The sequence below is a fragment of the Anolis sagrei genome, chromosome 3 (assembly GCF_037176765.1).
Source record: "Anolis sagrei isolate rAnoSag1 chromosome 3, rAnoSag1.mat, whole genome shotgun sequence".
NCBI classification, from domain to species: domain Eukaryota; kingdom Metazoa; phylum Chordata; class Lepidosauria; order Squamata; family Dactyloidae; genus Anolis; species Anolis sagrei.
In genome coordinates this window covers 264,433,991-264,461,545 of record NC_090023.1, presented here as the reverse complement: position 1 = coordinate 264,461,545, position 27,555 = coordinate 264,433,991, and the positions used below count along the sequence as shown (strand labels likewise).

The 27,555-nt window shown below is 43.3% G+C and overlaps 1 protein-coding gene across 1 annotated transcript; it reads left to right on the top strand.

Annotated features, from left to right (window-relative positions):
- Positions 1-1,058: 1,058 nt before the first annotated feature.
- On the top strand, positions 1,059-27,555 carry LOC132770421 (cytochrome P450 2J5-like). The gene is made up of 9 exons (XM_060767361.2): positions 1,059-1,408; positions 11,610-11,772; positions 13,576-13,725; positions 18,175-18,335; positions 20,116-20,295; positions 21,666-21,807; positions 24,255-24,442; positions 25,648-25,789; positions 26,332-27,555. Exons 1-9 carry the CDS (start codon positions 1,241-1,243, stop codon positions 26,556-26,558), a joined length of 1,521 nt encoding a protein of 506 aa, XP_060623344.2. The 5' UTR covers positions 1,059-1,240; the 3' UTR covers positions 26,559-27,555.

Below are 27,555 nucleotides of genomic sequence, written 5' to 3'. Positions count from 1 at the left end.
CCGTACCTTGGGAAGTCTGACTTGGCCACGGTAGTCCACGCTCTGGTTACATCCCATTTAGATTACTGCAACGCTCTCTACGTGGGGTTGCCTTTGAAGACAGCTCGGAAGCTCCAACTATGATTTTAACAGGAGCGGAGCGCAGGGAGCATACAACCCCCCTGTTGTGCCAACTCCACTGGCTACCAATCTGCTACCGGGCTGAATTCAAAGTGCTGGCGTTGGCCTTTAAAGCCCTAAACGGTTCCAGCCCAAGCTACCTATCCGACCGCATCTCGGCCTATGAACCCACCAGGACTTTGAGATCTTCCAGGGAGGCCCTGCTCTCGATCCCGCCTGCTTCTCAAGCACGGCTGGCGGGGACGGGAGATAGGGCCTTCTCAGTGGTGGCTCCTCGGCTGTGGAACGCCCTTCCTACGAACATTAGACTAGCACCATCTCTAATGGTATTCCGCAAAAAAGTGAAGACCTGGCTGTTTGAGCAGGCGTTCGAATAATTAGTGCAATGATTGGTTAATGAACACTGGAATGGAACAATGGATGACAAATCTGGAACATGTTTTTGATGATGAGACGACAGTGAATGGGTATTGTGTAGTAATTGTTTATTAATTGTGTAATGTGTTAGGTTGTTAATTGTTTTTATACTGTAGTACTGAATTTTTGCTGTTTGTATTTGTTGTGAACTGCTGTGAGTCGCCTTCGGGCTGAGAACAGCGATATATAAGTAAGGTAAATAAATAAATAAATAAATAAAGTAAGCAGTGGATACAGAATTCTGGCGTTAAACAACAAAATAAACAAATAACACCAGAAAATTCATGGCTGTAGACTTATCCTTCCTTTCAAGGCTGTACAAAAACCTAGAAAACAACCACCCTCATTTCTTCCAATGGCTCACCTGCTCCAGAGGCAATTAAACTCTTCCTTGCTGTATCTAGGCATCTAATAATTTGACTTTGCACGTGATGGAGCAGCTTTTATGATGAAGTCTGCATTCCTAGGTTATAAATGAGCCGGAGAGCATGTCAAACACTGGATTGTTCTGCCTGCCTAATTACAGTGTATCTTTAGCTAGCCTCTCTTCCATATGATGCAGTAGGATATAAGACAAGCATAAGCTGGACGTGATAAAGCTTTGAGAAGGACCAAGAAGACATCTCTGAAGGGAACTATTGACTCAAGATATCTTTGAGGAACACACTTGGTAGACGGGCAGGGAAAGGACGGTTTAGCAAAGATGTGGACTAGTGGATTACTAGTTGCTACGTTCATCTGTCTTCTGGTTGTACGGTTTGTAACGCTTCTCTGGGCACGGCGACGGTTTCCTCCTGGACCTATTCCCATCCCCTTCATTGGAAGCCTATGGAGAGTTGGCTGGAAGATACGTCAGGATACTCTTATGAAGGTATTTCTCTAAAATATCAATCATACAATTGTTATTATTGGCCTAAACTCTGTTGTTTGTCCAACTAAAGCAGAGCCATTGAGTTAGCATCTTGACCCAACATTCAACAACTGTTTGTGAAGTCTAGCTGGGGGAAGAACCAACAGCTAGACTTCATAGAAGAACTAACATAGAATGACGAGAACAGTGAAATGTATTTCACACAGGAAACATGTTCTTTCTCTGTGGTGACTCTGTTTGAGGTGACTCTCGTATGGAATGGCAGGTAAAAGCCAATGGGACTTTGGCTTGCATCAATAGGAGCATAGTGTCTAGATCTAGGGAAGTCATGCTACCTCTCTATTCCGCTTTGGTTAGACCACACCTGGAATATTGTGTCCAATTCTAGACACCACAATTCAAGAAAGATATTGACAAGCTGGAATGTGTCCAGAGGAGGGTGACTAAAATGATCAAGGGTATACAGAACAAGCTCTATGAGGAACGGCTTAAGGAGCTGGGCATGTTTAGCCTGAAGAAGAGAAGGATGAGAGGAGATATAAATATGTGAGAGGAAGTCACAGGGAGGAGGGAGAAAGCTTGTTTACTGCTTCCATAGAGATTAGGGCAAGGAACAATGGCTTCAAACTACAAGAGAGGAGATTCCATCTGAACATGAGGAAGAACTTCCTGACTGTGAGACCATTCAGCAGTGGAACTCTCTGCCCCGGAGTGTGGTGGGGGCTCCTTCTTTGGAAGCTTTTAAACAGAGGCTGGATGGCCATCTGTCAGGGGTGATTTGAATGCAATACTCCTGCTTCTTGGCAGGGGGTTGGACTGGATGGCCCATGAGGTCTCTTCCAACTCTTTGATTCTGTGATTCTAGGTACATGTGGGAGTTGTGTCCAACAGTGGTATTAGGAAAGGCAGAACCAATGCTCTTTCGTTTCCATTTCTTGTTATTTTTCTGATAATGTGTAGAGTTGGCAAGGAATATAAGGAAGAAGGTGATCTCGTCAACAGTCGTGTAGAACAGGGAATCTTAACGGGAGATTGCTTGTCATGGGCTGAATTTCCCTCTTTCACACAGCTGTTAAAGGAGAGGGGGCCCTCTCTTCAAAAGGCAACTCTAGTAATGTGTAACTTAACAAAATATGTGTTACTTGGTTGCCTCTCTTTATAAAGCAGTGTGTGCAGTTTCTATTCCTGTAAACCTGTAACCGCTTAAAAGGTCATAATTTTGTGTCAGGAAAAGAGTGGTCCATGATAAACAACAGCAACAATAACAACAACAACTTTATTTGTAACCCATAAAATCTCTAATTCTAACCCTCCCCATAACCTGAACGTCAGAGGCCACCTGCAGTCCCACAGCCAACATGTTTACATCACATGCCTTGCCTTTTCATGCACAGTTTTATATTGCTGAGACAAGATTTTTCAGTGCGGAAAATTAGGTGAGCAATTGGCTTTGCGTCTGTTTTAAAGTTCCTCAGCTTGGTTGTGATCAGTTTTGTTGCTATACTGTCTGTAGCACCCTATATTGCTTAGTAGCATTATTTACAAGTAATTATTGTTTAGTTTTAGCTGTCCTGGAAGATGACTAATATATGTGTGCTTGTGTGCCTTTAAGGGCCCATCCAGACAGGGCACAAAACACGCACCCTTCCATATATTAGCAATGCCCCATGAATCACTAATGATTTCGGAACAAAGCAAGAAAACCCTGCTTTGTACCGAGGTAATTGGATAGTGGGTTTGTTCCACGCTGTGATGATTCTTACCTCGTAGGCTGAAGTAGGAGCCTGAGATGTCAGTGGGCAGGCCTCCATTTTGGGAGTGTAAGCGAGGGAGACAGACATCTTGGGAGTGTAAGAGTAGAAGAGGGGAGGAGCTGGAGCTCTCTCTGGATTGGTTAAGGCAGATAGGAGGAGTTTAGGGAGGAGAGGGAAAAACTGGCAGCTTGTCAGAAAGTGAGAGAGATTGATTTTTGGCTTTGAAGGAAGAGGGTGATTTTTGGGAACAGAGTAAAGAGGCGAATTTTTGGGTGAGCAAAGATTTTTACTGTCAGAGGGCATTTGAGACAGGTGATTCTACATTTATTTGTCCAGGAGGGTCACAGTAGACACCTGTGTGCTTGTATTGGATTTATTACACAAGTGGTCTGCTCTCTGGGGTCAGAGTAGTTTAGCTGTCAGAGAACTCTGTCTAGAGTGTAGCTATTTGCTCTGGGGACAACCAGGTTAGGTTTGCCTGGGGAACTCACTGCTACTGTGACAGGGTAGAGTGAGGAGTCTTGCTCAAAACTAAGTTAAGAAACCCGTTTAAGTAACCATTAAGAATCTTGTGCCTCTGTAACCATTCAAGCTTATGTGCCTCGTTAAAGAAGATAGTTGTTTGTTCAAATATATTAATAAACATTTCTCTAGTTCAACGTTTAAGCAGCCTCAGCATTGATTCATTCTGTGAGAATAATTCCAGTGGTTTTTAACATCTTTACATCTCAGTCATTTCAGGGAGCCAAAGGGAGAGCTGGTGGGCAGGAAGGGATTTACCTCACAGGCACGGCTGGTGGGGATGAGAGATAGGGCCTTCTTGGTGGTGGCCCCTCGGCTGTGGAACGCCCTTCCCACAGATATTAGACTAGCTCCATCATTATTGGTATTCCGCAAAAAAGTGAAGACCTGGTTGTTTGAGCAGGCATTCAAATAGTTAGTGCAATGAGTGTAATGAACATAGGAATGGAACAATGGATGACGGATCTGGATCATGTTTTCAGTGATGAGACGCCAGTGAATGGCTATTGTTGTTAATTATATAGGATTGTTTAGGTGATATGACGTTACTATTTTTTACCGTGTACTGTGTTTTTGCTGTTCTGTTGTTAACCGCTGTGAGTCACCTAAGGGCTGAGAACAGCGGTATACAAATAAAGTAAGTAAGTAAGTAAATAAATAAATATTCCCAAATTACTTTGGGTGGTGGCAGCAACTCTATCAGAGTATACACATTACCTCAACAATAATCTAAACGCTCCGTGCCAGAAACATAATTGGTGGCAGCGGCGTGATTTGTATTCTGGAGTCATATATATATAATAGATGATTCTTTATACACGCCTTCTTGAAATGTGCGGGTTGAACCCACTATGGCCACTGTGTGGACTTCAGAGGGGGCAGTCCAGACAGTCGTTGTTTTCCAGGTTGATTCAGGCTGGAAAAGTGTGAGGGCATCAACTCCCTTCCCAACCCACCCCCAAAGCCTTTAATAATAAAATATCTTATGGGGCTGGCATTTCCCTGCTGCTGGCTCTCTCCAGGTGCTTAGGAATGACGTACCAGGAGTAGGGGAGGAGGAGGAGGACAGTCACTCCTGGCCCACCCTTCTCCTGGCACATCATTCCTAAGTACCTGGATAGGGCCGGCAGCACTTTAATGGTGGCCAGGTAAGTTTTTAAAGGATTTGGGGTGGGGGTGGGTGGGAGGTGGGGTCTGAGTGTCTTGCTGTCCTCCCAGAAGGTTCTGGGAGGGCATATAGACACCCAGCCCCAAAAGCATGCATTTTCCAGCTTGGTGTGCAGGCTACAGTCCACCCTGACCTAGGTTTTTAAAATTTGGGTCAGCACGGATTTTACCGCTGTCTGGAAGTGCCCTAAGTTATTTGTCAACTTATGCTGACTTCATGAATTTCATAGGGTTTCTTAGGCAAGAGGTGCTTTTGATAGTTCATTCCTTTGATAGTTCATTCCTTTGAAATACAACCTATAGCACCTGGGCCCATTGGTGGTTATCATATACAGGCTTAGTCAGTACTTAAAATATATGAACTTCATTTCAAACAACAAAGTTGCTAACTATATCATAGATAATGTCAGATCTGATAAGCAGTAACCGCACCATACATTTATAGGTAATACAGTTTGTTCTGTTGCGTGCTGGGCCTGTAAATAATTGTCTTTAGAACAGGACGTTCAACCTTTGCTCAGCGGGAAGCCAGGGGGGCCCAAGGAGAAGTTCTCAGAGGTTTTCCATCACAAATGACCTTTAGATGGCTTGTGAAGCATAACAAAGTCTTTTATTAATGAACAATCAAACAGAAACTTCTCTTGTCTTCAGTAAAGTTAAACAAATGATTTCAAGCTTTTAGGCAACTGGTGAATTCCTAAACTTGCCCACGAAGGACAGGCAACTGTCTTCAATAACTTCTTCTTTAAAGGAAAATCCCCTTTTTAACTTCTCCCTGGCTGAGTGTATTCTAACCCTTACTGATGTGGGTTCCGCTACCGGGTTGAACTGCGTCTCGAACGCCGAGTGGACCTACCAGTAAGGCAGTAGACTCTCCAGCTGGAGTTCTTTGGACTTTAGGGCTGTTTTCCTGGAGACTCTTAAGACTGTTTTCCCCTGGAAAGTCATCAAAGCTTTGGGAAGGCTTCCCTGGAGTTCTCTGGTTTGCTCTTAAGACTGTTTCCCCCCAGAAAGTCTTAAGGGTTGAAGCTTTTGTACAGGGGAAGCTTGCACACGTCCTGTACATTAGCTTTCCTTGCTGAGACTAACTAAAAAAATGGCTCCCTTCCTTTCCCTTCCCAATTGCCCTGAGTAAGGGGTGGGACCAAAACTTTATGATGATGGAGAGGCGACTTGCCCTATGACTGCAACCAAAAGAAGCCACCTATCTGCAGGACCCTGAAACTTAGGACTGCAAGCAAACATTAAATACAAAGCAAATAAATATGGAGCTCCTGATACAGCCGTACCAGCACACAGTTCAAATAATATGGGGGTTTCACTACTTTGTGAAGATACAGCTTCAATTACCACTTGGGTGGGCCTCTCTGACATAGGCATAGCAATCACAATCCTTTAGCCCACCCCCAGTCTGTTTTGCCATGAGAATGACCTTGAGATTACTGATAATGCACTCCGCTTAGAGCGGCATGGTTTATATGCCAGATCTAGATAAATGTTCTTCGCTAATGAGAGCTTTCCCCAGAGGCCCAAAAATGTAAGCAATATCAACATGCTCAAAGCATGGCAACACCCATAATCCAATATACATATGTATAGCTGTGCAGGCATATATATGAGCTAGTACACAAATGAACAAGTGATAGGAATACATACATAAGATCATATAATCATAGAGCTGGAAGAAACCAAAAGGACCATCTAGTCCAACTCACTGGGCCCTTCCACACAGCCCCATATCTCTGAATATCAAGGCAGAAAATCCCACAATAGCTGCTTTGAACTGGGTTATCTGAGGCCACACTGAGATAATGTGGGATATTCTGCCTTGATATTCTGGGATATAAGGCTGTGTGGAAGGGCCCATTGTCATACATAAACACACCAATCAGAGCACTCCTGCCAGATGGTCATCCAACCTCTGCTTAAACAACTCCTGAAGAGACTCCACTACACTCCAAGGCAGAAGCGAATTCCACTACTGAACAACTCTTATGGTCAGGAAGTTCTTCCTAATGCTTATGTGGAATCTCTTTTCCTGCAATTTGAAACAATTGCTTTGTATCTTAGGGTCCTTCCAGACAGTCCTATATCCCAGAATATCAAGGCAGATTTTTTTTGTCATGTCAGGAGTGACTCCTGGTGTGAGAGAATTGGCCGTCTGCAAGGACGTTGCCCAGGGGACGCCTGGATGATTTGATGTTTTTATCATCCTTGTGGGAGGCTTCTCTCATGTCCCCGCATGAGGAGCTGGAGCTGTTAGAGGGAGCTCATCCACCTCTCCCCAGATTCGAACCTGTGACCTGTCGGTCTTCAGTTCTTCCAGCACAGGGGTTTAACCCACTGCGCCACCAGGGCAGATAATCCCACATTATCTGAGGGTGCTTCCAGACAGGCAGTTATCCCAGGACCATTCACGTTTTTAAATTGCCGATGTTCCTGGGAGCCTGTCCATGCTTTCTGAGGTGAGTGTCCAGATGCTCTCACGGGACTGGACCATGAAAACATCTGGAAGCCCTCCCCCCTCCCCCAAAGCCCTTTTAAAAGTAAAGAAAACTTACCCGGCTTCCAGTACAGTCTTACAGCAGCTCTCCCGGTGCATAGAATTGATGTGCCAGGAGAGCGGGGAGGGGAGTGGGGAGGAAAATCGCTCCCCCCCCCTCTCCTGGCACATAATTTCTATGTGCTGGGAGAGCTGCTGCAAAACTGTACTGGAGGCCGGGTAAGTTTCTTTACTTTCAAAAGGGGTTTGGGGACTTTGGGGGAGGGGGTAGTGATTTAGTCCAGAAGCTGTGGGAATGGTGTCTGGACTGCAGTATTCTGTGGGAATGGTGTCTGGACTGCAGTATTCCAGAAATAGTGGGTTTATCCAGCACTTTCCAAGAATGTGCGGAATAAACCCACTATCTAATTAATTCACCACACATCAGGGTTTTCCTGGTTTGTGGCAAATTAATTCAGGACTGTCCAGAATGTTATCTGGACAGCTCCCTTTTTATTGTGGAAGTTTCCACAATAAAGGGGCTGTCTAGATCCACCCTGAGTATGGACTCAGATAACCCAGTTCAAAGCAGATATTGTGGGATTTTCTGCCTTGATATTCTGGGATATAGGGCTGTGTGGAAGGGCCCAAAGAGACATCCTTTCCAATATAAACTATTTTTTGTCCACTACTAGCTTCGATCGACATTAAATGGTCAGTGTATATGAGGCCTTAAATTCATTTAGATCAGCCAAATATTACTATATTGCCTCTTTACCTATTCTGTGCTGCATTTCCCCATTATGTCCTCTGCTCCATCTTTCCCAAATTGGGAGAAGACTGTGGGCTCTTCCAGACAGGCCCTAAATCTCAGGATCTGATCCCAGGTTTTCTCTGTATCCCAGATTATCTGGCAGTGGGGAATCATATAATCCAGTTAAAGCAGAAAACCTGGGATCAGATCCTGGGATATAGGGTCTGTCTGGAAGGGCACTGAAACACATAAAGTGTTGCGTAGTTCTACCTTTTCTCTGTCCCTTGTTAGCATTTTGCCATCACCTGTACACAGTGGCCCTATCATTTCGGTTCACCTCACCTCAACCCACCTTGTAAAACTGTATGCCAAGTTATATAACTTGATTTATGCATGTCATTATGGTGATTGGTGGAATAATTAACTGAAGTTGATTTGATTAGATGACAGAATTATTTTCCCTTAGTTTGCTTTTGATTGAAGACTCTAATTGAGACTTCATTTTGATGCATCCTCCCCCCAATTTAGGTGGCAGGATAAATCAGGCATGGGCAAACTTTGGCCCTCCAAAGCAACTAAGAGGGAAAAGGAAAGGGCCTGAAGCTGTTAGGAATTGTGGCAGTTGAAGTCCAAAACACCTGGAGGGTCAAAGTTTGCCCATATAGAATCATAGAATCAAAGAGTCGGAAGAGACCTCATGGGCCATCCAGTCCAACCCCATTCTGCCAAGAAGCAGGAATATTGCATTCAAATCACCCCTGACAGATGGCCATCCAGCCTCTGCTTAAAAGCTTCCAAAGAAGGAGCCTCCACCACACTCTGGGGCAGAGAGTTCCACTGCTGAACGGCTCTCACAGTCAGGAAGTTCTTCCTCATGTTCAGCTGGAATCTCCTCTCTTGTAGTTTGAAGCCATTGTTCCGCGTCCTAGTCTCCAAGGAAGCAGAAAACAAGCTTGCTCCCTCCTCCCTGTGGCTTCCTCTCACATATTTATACATGGCTATCATATCTCCTCTCAGCCTTCTCTTCTTCAGGCTAAACATGCCCAGCTCCCCAAGCCACTCCTCATAGGGCTTGTTCTCTAGACCCTTGATCATTTTAGTCGCCCTCCTCTGGACACATTCCAGCTTGTCAATCTCTCTTTTGAATTGTGGTGCCCAGAATTGGACACAATATTCCAGATGTGGTCTAACCATAGCAGAATAGAGGGGTAGCATTACTTCCTTGGATCTAGACACTATGCTCCTATTGATGCAGGCCAAAATCCCATTGGCTTTTTTTGCCGCCACATCACATTGTTGGCTCATGTTTAACTTGTTGTACACGAGGAGTCCAAGATCTTTTTCACACGTACTGCTCTCGAGCCAGGCGTCCCCCATTCTGTATCTTTGCATTTCATTTTTTCTGCGAAAGTGGAGTATCTTGCATTTGTCACTGTTGAACTTCATTTTTTTAGTTTTGGCCCATCTCTCTAATCTGTCAAGATCGTTTTGAATTCTGCTCCTGTCCTCTGGACTATTGGCTATCCCTCCCAATTTGGTGTCGTCTGCAAACTTGATGATCATGCCTTCTAGCCCTTCATCTAAGTCGTTAATAAAGATGTTGAACAGGACCGGGCCCAGTTTGCCCATATGTGGCATAGATGAAGGGGAGAACAAAAGAGGACTTGGGAACTACAAAAACAATGGAGGGTCCTGTTGAGTTGGCATCTGTCACTCTCATTTTCTATCAGCTGTTAAGAGCTTTTACTTGGGGTATTTGCAGACTACTTCTCTTCTATAAAAGGAAACAATGACTGGAGTAGCAGACCCCACATGTGCATCCTGTGTGCATGCATTGCTTACGTAAGTTGTTTTCAACATGCTTCAAAACCTTCAAAGATGAACACACGTGGTATCAGGACAAGAAAAACAGGTCTTGTTGCCAGCTTGCTTGGTTTATGGCTTGAGGGCTCCTTGAGCAATACACTAATGCTGTTCAGCCTTCCTGCTTTCTTTGTGCAATGAGCAATTCTACGTGTAGTACAAGCAAATCATTTTGGTTTTGGATGAGCAATTGCTGGAGACTAGGCTTGTGCATGGATTCGGATTGGTTGGTTCCCTTTGGCCAATCTGGCTTGTTCGGCTTGGTCAATTGGCCGTAATGGGAAGGGCTAAGCCATCATTTTTTTTGTCCACAATGGGGCCACGTGGCAGTAGATCACGGCTCCTCCTCTCCTATTTGGCATGTGGAGAGGATGCCGTGTGCTGCATCACATTTCCCTGTGAGTCCTTGCCTGTTGGGCCAATCAGCAAAGAAAACCCTGTGACGTGTCTTACGCAAGCTGTGTCGGCAAGTGCCTCAATTACTCTCAGTTGTGTCCTGACTCTAGAGACGTGCTTCAGTCCGATTATCTTGCCGCTTGCTCTCAGCTTTATTTTTTGGCTTGGGCTCTCTTTAGCATTGAATCTCTTTGATTTTCCTTTATTTCCTTTTATTTTCTTGATTATTTTTATTTAGTGGGACTGACTGGGAGTTGGGAAAGTGCAGGACGTGTGGTTGGGGTGCAATCACACATTTGGGGACCTGCTCTGAACCGCTAAGATTTAAAATAATAAGCTTCAAAAACATGTTTTTTCCCCAAAACGTGACTTGATTTCCCACAATACATTTTGTATTCCCCCCCCCCCCCAGTGGATCATACAGGAGTGTTTTTTCTAATAAGGGGATAATGTTAAAAGAAAATGGTTCTGGCCCAATTTACCTGTCTGAACGTTTCTCCCTTTACGAACCATCGAGGACTCTAGGATCGACTGGGGAGGCCCTGCTCTCGGTCCCGCCTTCATCTCAAGTACTTTTGGCGGGGCCTTCTCAATGGTGGCCCCTCGGCTATGGAACATGCTCCCCAGGGAGATTAGATCTGCTCCTCCCTCTTAACATTTCGGAGGCAAGTTAAAACATGGCTGTTCGAGCAAGCGTTTACAAATGCAAAGTAGCTAATATAGGAACGATTTGACAATGGAACTGGACAATGCTGGATAATAATGAGACGCTAATGATGTTGTTTTTATTGCTTTTGTGGTGTTTTATATTGTTTAAAGTTTTAATCTGTATTATGTTTTGATATGTACTGATTTGTTGGAAACCACCTTGAGTTGCCGATTGGCCGAGAAAGGCAGTATGCAAATACAGTAAATAAATAAATAAATAAAGTTTGCTTGCTTGCTTAAAGGAGATTTTGTTTCTAGAAAGAAAAGAAATTCCTAAAAATCAGGGGATGACCCAAACGTTAAGAAACTTGGTGGGCTAACAGTGGTAGATGTGTCCTCCAAGAGTAGTCATTTTCACTCCAATAGCCCCAAGAATTACAGGAAGGGGAGCCTGGGAATCTCCCCCATTGCCGCCAATGGGCCAGATCTAGCCACATTTTTTTGGCTGTGGACCGAAAATGGTTATTTGGCTACTTGCCCATTTTTGGAAGGCATGTAGTTTGTAGATTGGCCCATGAATAATATTTCTTTTGTCTGGTTTCATCCCCCTTACAGCTTGCAAAGAGCTATGGAGATGTTTTCACCCTATGGATAGGACACTTTCCCGTGGTTGTTTTGACAGGATTTAAAAATGTGAAAGAAGGACTAATGGACAATTATGAAAGACTGTCTGGACGACCCATGATGCCCTTTTTTAAATTACTGGGCAACAAAAATGGTAAGTTTTTCCAAAAATAGGTGAGTTCCTCTCCTTTTACAGATCACTCTGACCAGAAGGTCATGAGTTCGAAGCCAGCCCGGGTCAGAGTGAGCGTCCAACCAATTTTGTGTAGCTTGTTGTTGACCTTTGCAACCTGAAAGACAGATGCATCTGTCAAGTAGGAGAATTAGGTACCACCTTGTGTGGGGAGGCTAATTACCTAATTTATGAGGCCGAAAAAAGACTCCAGCAAAAAGCACTCCAGCAAAACATGCAGGGAATGCGGAAGTACTTCATCAGTGTCACAGATGGACAATGAAAGTGACAGCTCCCCTGGCGGCCAGAAAAAGTTAAATAGCCTCTGTGTATGTCTATATACGTTGTATGTCTAATTGGCATTTAATGTTTGCCATATATGTGTACAATGTAATCCGCCCAGAGTCCTCTGCGGGGTGAGAAGGGTGGAATATAATGCTATAAATAAATAATAAATAAATTTTAATCATTTGAGGGGCTGGCAGATGCTTCACACACTTGATGGGCCAGATCTTTGTCAGCAGTTTGGAAAGCTCAATTACAATTCAGTCTAAAACCCAGAATTGTTTCACCACTCCACCTTTCTCTAACCCTCCAGTAAAAATGCAATTTGCCATTGCTTTTCTTCTTGAAGGAAACAATTAATAATATGTGGAATTTTCTGTTTGGTGCAAGAAAAAACCACACTTTTAAAAGTCTATGCACAATTCAGGACTTGTGTTGTTGAAGGCTTTCATGGCTGGAATCATTGGGTTACTGTGAGTTTCCTGAGCAGTATAGACATGTTCCAGAAGCATTCTCTCCTGACGTTTCACCCACATCTATGGCAGGCATGCTCAGAGGTTGTGAGGTCTGTTGGAAACTAGGAAAGTAGGGTTTATATAGCTACAAGGCTATTCAATTCTAATCAAGCTGGCCAATTGCAACATTCACGCTTGCCTCAAACAAATAAGAGTTTTTTCTCCCACCTCGGACTTTCCACAGATATATAAACCCCAACAGACCTCACAACCTCTGAGGATGTCTGCCATAGATATGGGCGAAATGTCAGGGGGGAATGCTGCTGGAACATGGCCATACATCCCAGAAAACTCACAGCAACCCAATTCAGGACATGTTCCATACAAATTTCACCTATCTCTATTTTTGGAGCAGAGATAGTATTTCTATGCAAAACAATCACTTGCAAATTTTTCAGAGGTTATGACGATTCTCATCAATCCAAGATTTTTCTCACTAGGGCTTCTTGATATTTTTAAAAAATAGAATTCTGGATCATTTTTTCAAATCGTTTCAAATCTTTCCATCTCTGGAATGGAGTGAGCATGATTTAGCATCTTCGTTGATGGTATTTGCTGAAAAGTGCGGGCAGGCATCATTTCCAAATTCTGTGCTTATGGCACTTCTTAATTCAATTAGAACCAGCAAGAGGACATGCATGTGCTTGAGAGAGGGTGTAGATCAGGCATGGGAAAACTTGGGCCCTCCAGGTGTTTTGGACTTCAACTTCCACAGTTCCTAACAGCCAGTAGGCTGTTAGGAATTGTGGGAGTTAAAGTCCAAAACACCTGGAGGGCTGGTAGGCTGTTAGGAATTGTGGGAGTTAAAGTCCAAAACACCTGGAGGGCTGGTAGGCTGTTAGGAATTGTGGGAGTTAAAGTCCAAAACACCTGGAAAGCCCAAACTGGCCCATGTCTGGTGTAGATCAATCTCCCTTTAGAGCTAGACTGGGCAGTGAATAACTGATATCTGTTAAAACATCTCTATGGTTCTTGGTTGTCACAGGTGTCATGTTTGCCAATGGCAAAACTTGGAAGGATCAGAAGCATTTTGGACAAGCGACCATACAGACATTAGTCCAGATGCAGAAGGACCTGCAGCATCAAATAAATGAGGAGGCTAATCTTCTTGTGAAAACCTTTGCACGGGAAAATGGTATGTACATAATGGCTGAATGCTTGGACAGTGTGCAAGCTGAACTGCTTGGCAGCTGTCGCTTGGGTTGAATTGATGTGAAAGACTATGGTCAGTTCTGGCAGTTGTAATCCCATCCAACTATAAGTCTCAAAGTGACATAATTTCTTTGGAAGAATATTCTGTCTCAGAGATCGGAATGCTGTTTGAAGACTCAGGAACCAAATCATTTATTGTGCTGGTACAGCTGGACCAGGAGCTCCAACTTCTTTTCCTTTCTATTGAATGTTTGCATGTATTCCAAAGTTCCATGCATTTTGCAATAAGATGGCTTCCCTTGGTTTGCAATCATAGGGCCAATGACCCATCAATTATCATTATGTTCTTTAGTTCCACCCCTTTTTCTGGGTTAAGGAGGGAAAAAGGGGACCTCTAGTTCAGTTCACACAGAGAAGCCTTTCGTACAGGACGTGAATCAGTTCCACCTGTAGAAAGCTTTGTCTTTTACAGCTTTGCTCTACAGAGAACTACAGCATAGCCAGGATGGGATTGTTGGAGAAATACAGCTCCACGGTTTTACAGCCAGCCTTCGCTGGGAATTGAAAGCCTTCTTTCCTCTTGGAAATCTACTAAAGGACTCTGTTTGGTAAGGACCACTCGCGACAGCCATAAAGCAATTTGGACCGGGTGTAGGGGCCCATGCCAGCAGAGCTTAAGTTAGATTGCCCAGGGAGAGGTGAAGGATTTCCCTTGTAGAAGGAAGAAACAGTTTATGAAGAAAGTTGCCTGTCCCTTGTGGACAAGATTCAAGCAAGCCACCAGTTGATTCAAAGCCTTGAAATATTTGTTTGATATATTGAAGATTTAAGCATTAATAAAAAACCTTGTTGAACTTTCTAAGTCTTTAAAAGAACTTTGTGTGGGGAAATCCGAAAGGCCTCTCAGCCGAGGCACCCCCGGCGTCCCTTTGGGCATTCAGAAAACACGTCCTGTCTATAGACTCTTTCACAGGCCCAGCGCGTGACAGCACATTTATGAATGATGGCAGGATCTAATGGCTGAGACCTTGCTCCTCTGGTTGATGCAGTATAAAAATAGGGAGCATAGTTATGCTAGAATTACTAAACAGCATCATTGCACAACTAATCACAGAAAGGATATTTGTTGACTTTCACCTTGTGAGAGAGTGTATGCAAGTCTCTCATACACTGCTAAGAACTACACTCATGGAATCTCTTCGACAATGGGATCCCTTGCAAAATGTCCATGACAGTGTTGCAAAGTATCATAATTGTAGTTATTATGGGTATTATGTACAATTAGTATGTAGCAGAGTTGTTAAGAAATCCTATTAGGGAATCTGTAGCTAGGGATGTTTCAATGCACACTGGATTCTACCAATCCACATCATTAAATCTTAGCCAATAGCCATACCAATCTCAGCACAGAAGGACTGATATGGACATTGGTCCCATTGTGCATCAGTCCTGTTATGCACTGGTCCAATGTGCATCTGGCATGTTAATTGTTTTCCTGCTTAGTGACGTAATAGCACTTGAATATGGACTTTGTGAAGCAGCATGATTTTAATTCCCATAAGTGGTTATAAAGATATACTGTAAATCCCAAATAGGATTCTGGTCATTTTCTCCCTTTCTGCAAAAATTGGAAATCAATGAAACTTACAATTAAAAAAAATGACAAAGTGGATGAAAGATACACAAAATGAACAGTGTCCCCATTGGTATCCTCAATTACTGAAATGGAACTACCGGCAGATCTGGAAAACAGTAACTTCTTTTATATTGTATTGCCGAAGGCTTTCATGGCCGGAATCACTGGGTTGTTGTAGGTTTTTTCGGGCTATATGGCCATGTTCTAGAGGCATTCTCTCCTGACGTTTCGCCTGCATCTATGGCAAGCATCCTCAGAGGTTGTGAGGTCTGTTGGAACTAGGAAAATTGGGTTTATATATCTGTGGAATGACCAGGGTGGGACAAAGAACTCTTGTCTGTAGGAGCTAGGTGTGAATGTTTCAACTGACCACTTTGATTAGCAGTTGATGGCCTGGCAGTGTGTGGGGGAATCTTTTGTTGAGAGGTGATTAGCAGTCCCTGATTGTTTCCTCTCTGTTGTTTTGCTCTGTTGTTTTGCTGAGAATGCCTCTAGAACATGGCCATATAGCCCGAAAAAACCTACAGCAACCCAGTTCTTTTATATTGTTTTGTTTTACATGGAACTCATCCAGAATGGCCAAATACATACCGAGAGATCGTGGTTTGTGTGTTCAGATTCAAATAGATGAAGATGTGGGGATTAGGATTCTAGAGCCTGGAGGGCCTGGGATAGTGGTGGATGGTTCTTTCACTGAAGGAAATGAGGGGATTTTAGATCAAGATTCTGTTTGTGAGATGGGGCTTGAAAGTGAAACTGTGTCAGAGTTGAGCAAACAGGAAGATACAGTCAATGGTGGCGATGATTTTTGACCAACAAATTGCTTAGCAACTCCTTATTAAGGCCCGGAAGGCCGAGATAGCTTGCCTGAGAGAGCAAGTGTGCTCGACAGGGGCATCAGGCTTGATTTTAAGGAGAAAAACCTTAAGTTCACGAAATCCAAAAGGCTCAGTGAGAAGGAAGCACAGAGAAAGTTTCACAACCCAGAAAGCCAAGGTCAAAGAAATGCCTTCATGTTTTGTGCTCCTTAAATTAGAAAATGTCTCTATGAGAATTCAGATCAGGCAACGTTGCTAGATAGTGAGGATCTCAAGTCCTGTTTCCCGTTCATGTTTAGTCTAAGTTCTTGGTTTTTCTGGATACATGTTCATGTTTTAATTTTTGTTTCCCTGGATTTATGCTAGTTGTTATGACTTTTGTTTTCCTGTACCTTTTGGATTATTTGGATTATTGCCTTTGAAGTTTTTCACTCCCTACCAGCTTGGTTAGGCTGTTTATTTATGGACTTCTTTTTCTGATTACCTATTGGATTTTGCCTTTCTTCTCCCTTTTGGTGATTTCCCCTTTTTTATAAGTACTTTCTTCAATAAAATGTTTTTTTACAGCTTTTGGAGGCCTATATTGTTGAAGGCTTTCATGGCCGGAATCACTGGGTTGTTGTAGGTTTTTCCGGGCTATATGGCCATGTTCTGGAGGCAATTTTTTCTCCTGACATTTTGCCTGCATCTATGGCAAGCATCCTCAGAGGTAGTGAGGCCTGTTTTGGAGACCTGTTTGGTGCTAAGGGGAAGGTGAACTCTGGCAGAGGTGCAACATTGTGTGGGAGATCTACCATATTTACCTGAGTCCGATGTACCATAAAATCTAATGCACACCTCAATTTTCAAAACCCCGAAGCCTAAAAATGTATTTGCTGCTGAATGTAATGTGCAGTGGCAAAAAGTGCACACTTTGTCATTTGGTCATTACATTTGCTGCCTGCTTAGAAATCCCTTCTTTAAAAACAAATCTGTTAGAACACCAAAGCATTCAGCAACTGAAAGGAAAACTTCGGGTTGCAGCTATGCTGTAGACTGAATCCATTTTAACAGCCCTGGCTCAATGCTATGAATCATGAGACTGTAGTTTTACAAGGTATTGAGCTTTCTCTGCAAATTAATGTTGATGCCTCACCAAACTACAAATAGCATAGAGATGAGGTCCCTCAAATAGGAGCGCCAGGTGTGAACCCTAATTTTGGCAATGTAATTTAGCCAAAAAAGGTGAGCATTAGATTTGAGTAAATAGGGCATATGCAGTCATGTGTAAATTGGTGCTAAAAGATTAACACACCAAAAGAGTGGTGATTTTGCATTGATGTGACATTGGGGGCTGTGTGGTGGTGGTGAGGACATGGAGGGATGGATGTGTTATTTTGTGTTGTGTGCAGAGGAAGGCATGCTATTGCACAACGACAATGGGACTGTGGCATAGCTGGCAGGGAGTCAACTACATTAAGATCACTACTGACCGAAAGGCCATGAATTCGAAGCCAGCCTGGGTTGGAGTGAGCTTCTGACCAATTTGTGTAGCTTGCTGTCGACCTTTGCAGCCCGAAAGACAGTTGCATCTGTCAAGTAGGAAATTTAGGTACCGCCTATGTGGGGAGGCTAATTTACGATGCCATAAAAATCTCCAGCAAGCATGCTAAAATAAGGAAGTACTTCATCAGTGTCACAAATGGATGGTGAAGCAACAGCTCCCCCGGTGGCCAGAATACCCTCATGAAAAAAGCTGGAATGTTAAATAGCCTCTGTGTGTATGTCTATATATGTTGTGTGTCTATGGCATTGAATGTTTGCCATGTATATGTACATTGTAATCCGCCCTGAGTCCCCTGTGGGGTGAGAAGGACGGAATATAAATACTGTAAATAAATAAATAAATAAATAAATAAATAAAGCTATTCTATTCTATTCTATTTCTATTTCTATTCTATGGTTCTAATAAATTCTCCAATTGTTGTTATGTCTGCAGGACAACCGTTAGATCCTTCATTGGCTCTATTGCGTTCAGCCTCCAAAGTGATTTGTACTGCAGCATTTGGCCATGATGCCCCCATTGAGGATGAAGCTTTATGCAAGTTGACCGAACATATCAGTACTGTCACCAAATTTAGAGGCAGTTTTGGTGAGATGGTGAGTAGTGATGTATTAATTATGGAACAAGAGAACCCCCCCACCCACCCATGGCATGATACTGTATTGTATGCAAACCTATTACACTGTGTCAGATTGCTGCCTACTCCCATCCAATGTGATCTACATTTTCTGGCAGCAACTCTATTGGTCCTCAGATCAAAAGAAGTATTTTCTACTATGGTGATCTTTTCCCCCTACAAACGATGAGGACCAAGTTGAGAATATTATCCTTACAAAAAGCTGAGTGTACTCTGTCAATTAGCTGTGACCTCCACCAAGTGAAATCTACACATATAAAAGTGAAAATATGTATGTAGGTTTGTTTCACAAAGGCTCCCTACATGGTCTGATGGATCTGGACCAAACTTGATACACATACCCTGTATTTATTTATTTATCGTGTCATCAGCAACCAGACATTTGTATTACTTTTTTAACAAAAACAAACAAACAGACAGACAAAACACAGAATTTGCAAGCTTGGTAGTTGATTACATGTCCTTTGACCAGTAGCTGGCCACTTGGAGTGCCTCTGGTGTTGCTGCAAGGAGGTCCTCCATTGTGCATGTGGCAGGGCTCAGGTTGCATTGCAGCAGGTGGTCAGTGGTTTGCTCTTCTCCACACTCGCATGCTGTGGATTCCACTTTGTAGCCACATTTCTTGAGGATGGCTCTGCATTTCTGTGTGCCCAGGAGGGAGTTTCTCATTTGGTATCAGCCATTGGTTGAGGTTCTGGGTTTGAGCCTGCCACTTTTGGACTCTCGCTTGCTGGGGTGTTCCAGCGAGTGTCTCTGTAGATCTTAGAAAACTATTTCTTGATTTAAGTCATTGATGTGCTGGCTGATACCCAAACAAGGGATGAGCTGGAGATGTCTCTGCCTTGGTCCTTTCACTATTGGCTGCTACTTCCCGGGAGATGTCAGGTGTGCAATACCGGCTAAGCAGTGTAATTTCTCCAGTGGTGTAGGGTGCAGACACCCCGTGATAATGCGGCATGTCTCATTAAGAGCCACATCCACTGTTTTAGCGTGGTGAGATGTGTTCCACACTGGGCATGCATACTCAGCAGCAGAGTAGCAAAGCGCAAGGGCAGATGTCTTCACTGTGTCTGGTTGTGATCCCCAGGTTGTGCCAGTCAACTTTCGTATGATATTGTTTCTAGCGCCCACTTTTTGCTTGATGTTCAGGCAAAGCACGGTCCAGAGTGACTCCCAGGTATTTGGGTGTGCTGCAATGCTCCCATGGGATTCCTTCCCAGGTGATCCTCAGAGCTCGGGATGCTTGCCTGTTCTTGAGGTGAAAAGCACATGTCTGTGTTTTAGATGGATTAGGGATCAGCTGGTTTTCCCTGTAATAGGCAGTAAGAGCACCTAGAGCTTCTGTTCAACCATCTCAAAGCTCCTTGCTTGAGCAGTAATGGCATGATCATCAGCATAGATGAAGCTCATACATTCCCTGTATGATCCAACTTAAAATACTGGTGCTAGCTCCAGTAGTTCTAGAGCATTAAATCTATGCCTGGTTTTAGTTTAAACTTTAAGACAGTATCCAAATTGTCAAACATATAGCAGGTAGGGTCCAGCACATCCTTTGAAGGTCAGACTAAAACCTGGAATGAATTCACCAGGTTACTGGCATCAGCACCATAAGTTGCCCAGTGGGCATGTGAGTCCATATCCAGGAACTACACAAACCGGGATGTAGAAATGGTCACTGGACAACAGCCCTCCGTTTTCAGCAATAGCCATATAAGTGTTTTTATTGACTTTTCCTGCAGATATATAACTTCTTCCCTTTGCTCATGCAACACATTCCTGGACCTCACAAGACAGTATTCTCCTCTTGTGAATTTATACGTTCCTTTATCAAGAAGGAGGTAGAAAACCATAAGAAGAAAGCTGTAGCAGACCGTGAACCACAGAACTTCATTGACTTCTATCTGGCCCAGATCAACAGGGTAAGTCCTCTCTTATTTGTGGTTGTTGTTGTTGTTGTTATCATGCCACCACTACCACTACCACCACCATCATCGACCAAAATCCTGTTGGATACTTGTGTCTTTGCCTCAGCTGTTTCGAGCTTATAAAACACGTTCGCTGGAGCAGGATAGGAAAGAAGTCCCATGTTTTCCATGACTGCAGGGATATACAAAATTGCACATTTTTTGGGTGGAATTGAATTTTAAGTACACCTTTTAAACATGTGCTTTTCAGTTGTTAACCCGATTCCACCCGCACTTTCTCTAAACATCATTTAGTCACCCCCACACTTTATCCCAGTTACTTCTGGCTTTTACTGCATGTGTAAAAGGGCCACTGAGAGTCAAAGAGATGGCATGTTTAGCAGATATTTAGAAGAGGTGCTTTTCTTTCATTGGTGAAAGACATGCTTGTCATAATACATGATTTCCCCCAAGGGCTGAGAAAAGCGGTATATAAATGAAGTAAGTAAGTAAGTAAATAAATAAATCATTGGGTACAGGGAGCGCACAACTCCTCTGTTGCGCCAGCTCCACTGGCTGCCAATTAGCTTCCGAGCACAATTCAAAGTGCTGGTTTTAACCTACAAAACCCTATACGGTTCTGGCCCAGTTTATCTATCCGAATGTATTCACCCCTATGAACCATCAAGTTATTAAGATCTTCTGGAGGGACCCAAGCACGTCTGGTGGGGATGAGAGACGGGGCCTTTTCTGTAGTGGCCCCCTGGCTATGGAACACTCTCCTGATTGAGATCAGATCTGCCCCCTCCCTCCTGACCTTCAGGGAGCTAGTGAAATCCTGGCCCTGGAACGAGGCATTTCCAGAATGATGGCGGAGACTGGCAATTGACTAAAGTTATCGACCACATATGCGGACTGAGTGGGACATGATTTTATCTTGACGAACTGGCTTTTATGTATTTTAGTCTATATGTATTTTAATTTATTGTTGCTGTATGATGTTTTAGATTGTATTGTTAGCATTGAATTCTTGCTGTTAGCTGGTCTGAGTACTTCTGTGGAGGTGGAGAAGATCGGGATACAAAAGTTTTAAATAAAATAAATAAATAAATATATTAAATTTGTTTTGTAACCATTTTGGGGAAATGTTTACCCTTCTTGAGTTGTAAATATGATTGCTAAATCACAGTATGTGTGTGTATGTATGTATGTGTGTGTGTGTGTGTATACAGAGAGAGAGAGAGAGAGAGAGAGAGAGAGATCCCATGGTGAGAGGAAAAAAATATCCATCTCTGTGAATGTGCATTCTGCTTTAGATTACATTTGATCCTATGTCTACTTTACTCATAGTATTTTGGTTGTAATGTTGTGCTTCTAATCCACAGGAGAAAGTGGACTCCTCAACTACATTTAATGAGGACAACTTAATTCAAGTGATTGCTGACCTGTTTGCTGCAGGCACAGAGACAATTGCTGTTACCCTGTCGTGGGGGTTGCTATTTATGGTGACCCATCCTGATATTCAAGGTGGCATAAAAACATGTGATGGATGCTTATGCTGGCTCTATTTATTGAAAACAAAATCTTAGGATTGTAATCAAGGAGACCCAATTGTGTTTCTGATGGCCAATACTCTTGCCAAAATGACAGCATTTATGATCTAGAGCAGTGGTTCCCAACCTTTTTTTTAACCAAGGACCACTTGAACAGGGACCACTTTGACCAGGGACCACTCTTCAACATTAGTACCAAAAGAGTTATAGATCCATTTTTGGTCCACTTCAGATTCGGTTTGGCTATTTGGAGTGCTGATTCAGAAAACTGCATTGAATATTAGCTCTAGTTTCTGATACAGAACATATGTCACCCAGTAGCTGCCATCTGTTTGCCCACAGATAACCATATTCAATAATCTGATGTAGTAGTAGTAACCTTTCGTGGGTAGTCAGCCTCTCCCGTCCTGACATCCCCGTTGCCTCAGCACTCTAAGAGGGTTTCGTGAGACCAGTCACTCCCATTGTCACGTAGTTTTGAGGCAACTGTGAAGTAATGGTGAGGCTGCAGACCATATTTTCATTCTTGCAGACCACTGGTGGTCCACGGCGTACAAGTTGGGAACCACTGATCTGGAGAGAAGTATCAGTAGATCTGGTTAATTCTATGGTATGTTGATGTACACTGTAATAGGATGAATGAGGAAATTACAGGTGATGAGAGAGAACGGTGGTAGGTTTGCTGCCACCACCTCAAATTACAGTTTGAGGAATTGTCTTGTTGTTGTACTTGAGGTAAAATGTCCCTATATACTGGCTCTTCCTTTTGGCTCCCTTTCTGGTGACTGAACTGTAGAGATGTGGAGGCTTACTGGATCTAACCTTAAATGATGAAACAAGGCTGAGACAGATTAACAGTAAACTAGAGAACAGGTTTATTGAAGTATTTGAAGCAAAGAACTGACTACTGAGAGGTACATACGCGTAATTTGTTTCTGAAGCACAGACTTATTAAGCAGATGGTTTCTTTAGAAGGAGTAACTTTTCCTTATCATGAGCTACTTTCCTCACACTGTCCTGTAACATGTAACAGTGTGTTTCTATGACCAGCCACCCCTGGCTGCCTTCCAGAGTATCTAGGTTTTCCCTGGACTACTCTGAACCTTTAGGGAAATAAACCCACTTGTATTCTATCCTAATACAAGTAAACAAGCCTTCACTTTGACTGCCCTAGTCAAACTATACAGAAGCGCTTGCTCTTTAATTATTCCCTAACAGGCTAATTCCTAGCTCCCTAAGAAACTCTCTTCTCCCTGTCTGAAATCCTAATCCTTTCTCTGCTAGATCAAATCCTTCTCTCCCCCTTCTGTCAGAAATGACAGCCTATTTACACTCTCCTTCAACTCCTCCCCTTGGGGTCTGAACCAATCAGGAGTTAACTGACTCCTCCCCTTGCCTCTCTGCCTATACCATCATGTCTGCCATCCTGAGTTGCCTTCCCAACATGGAGGCCAGCTCACTGACTTCCAGGCTGCGGCCTACGAAGAAAAGGTATGAGTTCATTACATACACACATACCCATATACAAAGAGTAATGGAGAGAGGGAAACTGTGGAGAACACACATATACCAAAAGAATTAAATGAGAGTGGCATGTGTTCAGTGGCCATAGTGTAATTTCTTTTTATTTTTAAATATTTTATTTATTAGGGTATAGCAATTAATCAGCATTGAAATACAGTACAATGCTATTCATTAGTCTGTTGACCATGATGTTAAAGAATAATTCTGGGTCTCTCCAGCAACAGCGATTGACAGCAACAGCAAGGTTAAAAAAAAAGAAAGTTGGGGATGAGTGGGAAGGGAGATAAATAATGGAGTATTCTGGAAAAGAGAATGGATAGCTGCTTAAACTTTGACCAGACTTTATTTCAGAGCCCTCTTGTTAAAGTGTGACATGGCACAGTTGGTGGCTTCAAGGATATTCCTTACTTGGACTCACTTTCATAGTTCAAACTTTATTTTTTCTTTCTTAGGGCCCTTCCACACAGTCTTATAGCCCAGAATGTCTACTTCAGACATGGGAAAACGTTGGCTCTCTAGGTGTTTTGGACTTCAACTCCCACAATTCCTCACCGTCTACCAGAGGGCCAAAGTTTGCCCATGACTTGTCTATCTTAAGCTGGGCAACACACAGATAGAAGGGTTTCTGAGGTACTTGAGATCAGGACACTGAGAAATGACGACTGCAGCATCTTCTAGTTGTGAAGTATATTGAGTTGGATGGTTGGTTGAGTTATTGATGGCTTCAGCTTCTCATATTAATTCTTATTAAATATTATCTGTTTTTTGAGCAGTTTAATGCACTTTGACCAGACAGAATCTGAGATACCTATGGTAAAAGCACTTACTATGGTAAAAGCACTTACAAAGTAAATGTATCTCGCATTTATGAACCAGAATGCTCTTCTTGTTCCTCAGAGAAAGTCCAGAAGGAGCTACAAACGACTCTGGATCCCTCCAAATGGATCAGCTATGACGATCGGAAGAAACTGCACTATACTAATGCTGTGATTCATGAGATCCAACGCTTCAGCAACATCGTATTATTTGGCCTGCCCAGACTATGCCTACAGGATTTAAATATATTTGGACATTTCATTCCAAAGGTACAGAGCAAATTATAGCACCACTATTGTGTTTCCCAAGAAGAGGTGGGCAATCATACTGGAATACGATGCACCCAACAGGATCAGGAGTTACTCTGTAAACATTGACTAAGATTCTGTTTCATGCTGGTGGAGCGTAAGAGCAGTTACATAGCCACTGGAGTAGGCATCAGCAAACTTGGGTCCTCCAGGTGCTTTGGACTTCAACTCCCACCATTCTTCAGACCCCTTCATAGAATCATAGAATCAAAGAGTTGGAAGAGACCTCATGGGCCATCCAGTCCAGCTCCCTGCCAAGAAGCAGAAATATTGCATTTAAATCACCCCTGACAGATGGTCATCCAGCCTCTGTTTAAAAGCTTCCAAAGAAGGAGCTTCCACCACACTCCAGGGCAGAGAGTTCCACTGCTGAGCAGCTCTCATAGTCAGGAAGTTCTTCCTCATGTTCAGATGGAATCTCCTCTCTTGTAGTTTGAAGCTATTGTTCTGTGAACTAGTCTCCAGGGAGGCAGAAAACAAGCTTGCTCCCTCCTCCCTGTGGCTTCCTCTCACATATTTATACATGGCTATCATATCTCCTCTCAGCCTTCTCTTCTTCAGGCTAAACATGCCCAGCTCCTTAAGCTGCTCCTCATAGGGCTTGTTCTTGGGACCCTTGATCATTTTAGTCACCCTCCTCTGGACACATTCCAGCTTGGAGTCAACATCTCCCTTCAATTGTGGTGCCCAGAATTGGACACAATACTCCAGGTGTGGTCTAACCAAAGCGGAATAGAGGGGTAGCATGACTTCCCTAGATCTAGACACTATGCTCCTATTGATGCAGGCCAAAATCCCATTGGCTTTTTTTGCCGCCACATCACATTGTTGGCTCATGTTTAATTTGTTGTCCACGAGGACTCCAAGATCTTTTTCACATGTACTGCTCTCGAGCCAGGCATTGTCCCCCATTCCGTATCTTTGCATTTTGTTTTTTCTGTCTAAGTGGAGTATCTTGCATTTGTCACTGTTGAACTTCATTTTGTTAGTTTTGGCCCATCCCTCTAATCTGTCAAGATCATTCCTTTCCCCCCTCAGCCACCAGTCACCAGGCAACCCCTTCAGCCCTCATTTCTCCTCTAATTATAGTGGGTATTGGTGCCATGTAAGTATTTTCTTCCCTGGATGTATCTATCTGTTCAAGAAAAACACCTTCTTCTTTATAGGATACCCTGGTGGTCGCAGATCTGTGCTCCGTCCTTCTTGATCCCAAGCAGTGGGAGACACCTGAACAGTTCAATCCTAACCACTTCTTGGACAAACATGGAAAATATACAGCAAGAGAAGAATTCTACACATATGGAACAGGTGAATGCACTAAATTATTACTTAGGCGATCCCTCGTTGTCCAAGTAGGATAGTCTTCCAGGATCAGTGTCCTGGCAGTGGGTCCGTAGGTGACTGTGGAGCCCTATTCTTGACCTGCATCTTCTCCCACAGTGAGGACATTGGTTTCCAGGTGGATGCAGGTGAACTACAACTCCAAAACAAAAGGACACTGCCCACCAAACCCTTCCAGTATTTTCTGTTGGTCACGGGAGAACTGTGTGCCAAGTTTGGTTCAATTCCATCGTTGGTGGGGTTCAGAATGCTCTTTGATTGTAGGTGTACTATAAATCCCAGCAACTACAACTCCCAAATGACAAAAATCAGTTTTTTTGAGTGAAGGACATACATTGGGTTGTTAGGTGTCTTGTGTCCAAATTTGGTGTCAGTTCGCCCAGTGGTTTTTGAGTTCTGTTAATCCCACAAGCGAACATTACATTTTTATTTATATAGATAAATGAAATGGCCTTCCAGAGACTTATGTGCAGTATGAGATTCTCACGGTTTCCTTCTTCATCCTGCAGGATGCCGGGCCTGCCTGGGGAAGCAGTTAGCACAGTCTGAGCTCTTTATTTTCTTCGCCTGCCTGATGAAAGCGTTTACCTTCCGCTGGCCAGAAGGAGTAAAAGAAACTGATGTGCAACCTATAATGGGCCCTGTGGTACAACCCAGCCCGTTTAAGATTTGTGCCGTTCCTCACCAGGCAGCAGTGCAACAAAGACCAACAAAAGACAACTCAAAGAATGCCTGAATATTTGGCACTGTACATTTTTTGAAATCCTACTATTTAACTTGTTTGCTTCTCTTTATTTTACCACCTCACATTTCCACTGTGTTTGTTTGTAAAGACACAGTGAGCAGCTTGTTGTTATGTGTTTTAGTGTCTACTCCAACTTACGGTGATTCTGTCTTAGCGTTTTCTTGACAAGATTGTTTAAGAGATTAAAAAAATACTCTTAGGCCGATAAGAATGTGACTTCCTGAAGGTTTCCATGGCTAAGCATGAGTTGGAATTCTAGGATCCAGATGTCTAGTCTAACACTCAAATTGCCACACCATATGGATCATGACTTACTGTTTGGATTTTGTCATATACATTGCATTTTTTGGTAGAGTTAACCATAGAGCAGGCATGGGCCAACTTGGGCCCTACAGGTGTTTTGGACTTTGTTGTTGTTGTTCATTCGTTCAGTCGTCTCCAACTCTTCGTGATCTCATGGACCAGCCCACGCCAGAGCTCCCTGTCGGCCGTCACCACCCCCAGCTCCTTCAAGGTCAGTCCAGTCACTTCAAGGATGCCATACATCCATCTTGCCCTTGGTCGGCCCCTCTTCCTTTTACCTTCCACTTTCCCCAGCATAATTGTCTTCTCTAGGCTTTGCTGTCTCCTCATGATGTGGCCAAAGTACTTCAACTTTGTCTCTAGTATCCTTCCCTCCAATGAGCAGTCGGGCTTTATTTCCTGGAGGATGGACTGGTTGGATCTTCTCGCAGTCCAAGGCACTCTCAGAACTTTCCTCCAACACCACAGTTCAAAAGCATCTATCTTCCTTTGCTCAGACTTTCCTAAGATCCAGCTCTCACATCCATAGGTGACTACAGGGAATACCATGGCTGTTAGGAATTGTGGGAGTTGAAGTCCAAAATACCTGCAGGGCCCAAGTTGGCCCATGCCTGCCATAGAGTCATGCTGTGGGATCTAGAGTTTCCTGAAGATAACATACTTGTAATACCTGTATTTTCATATG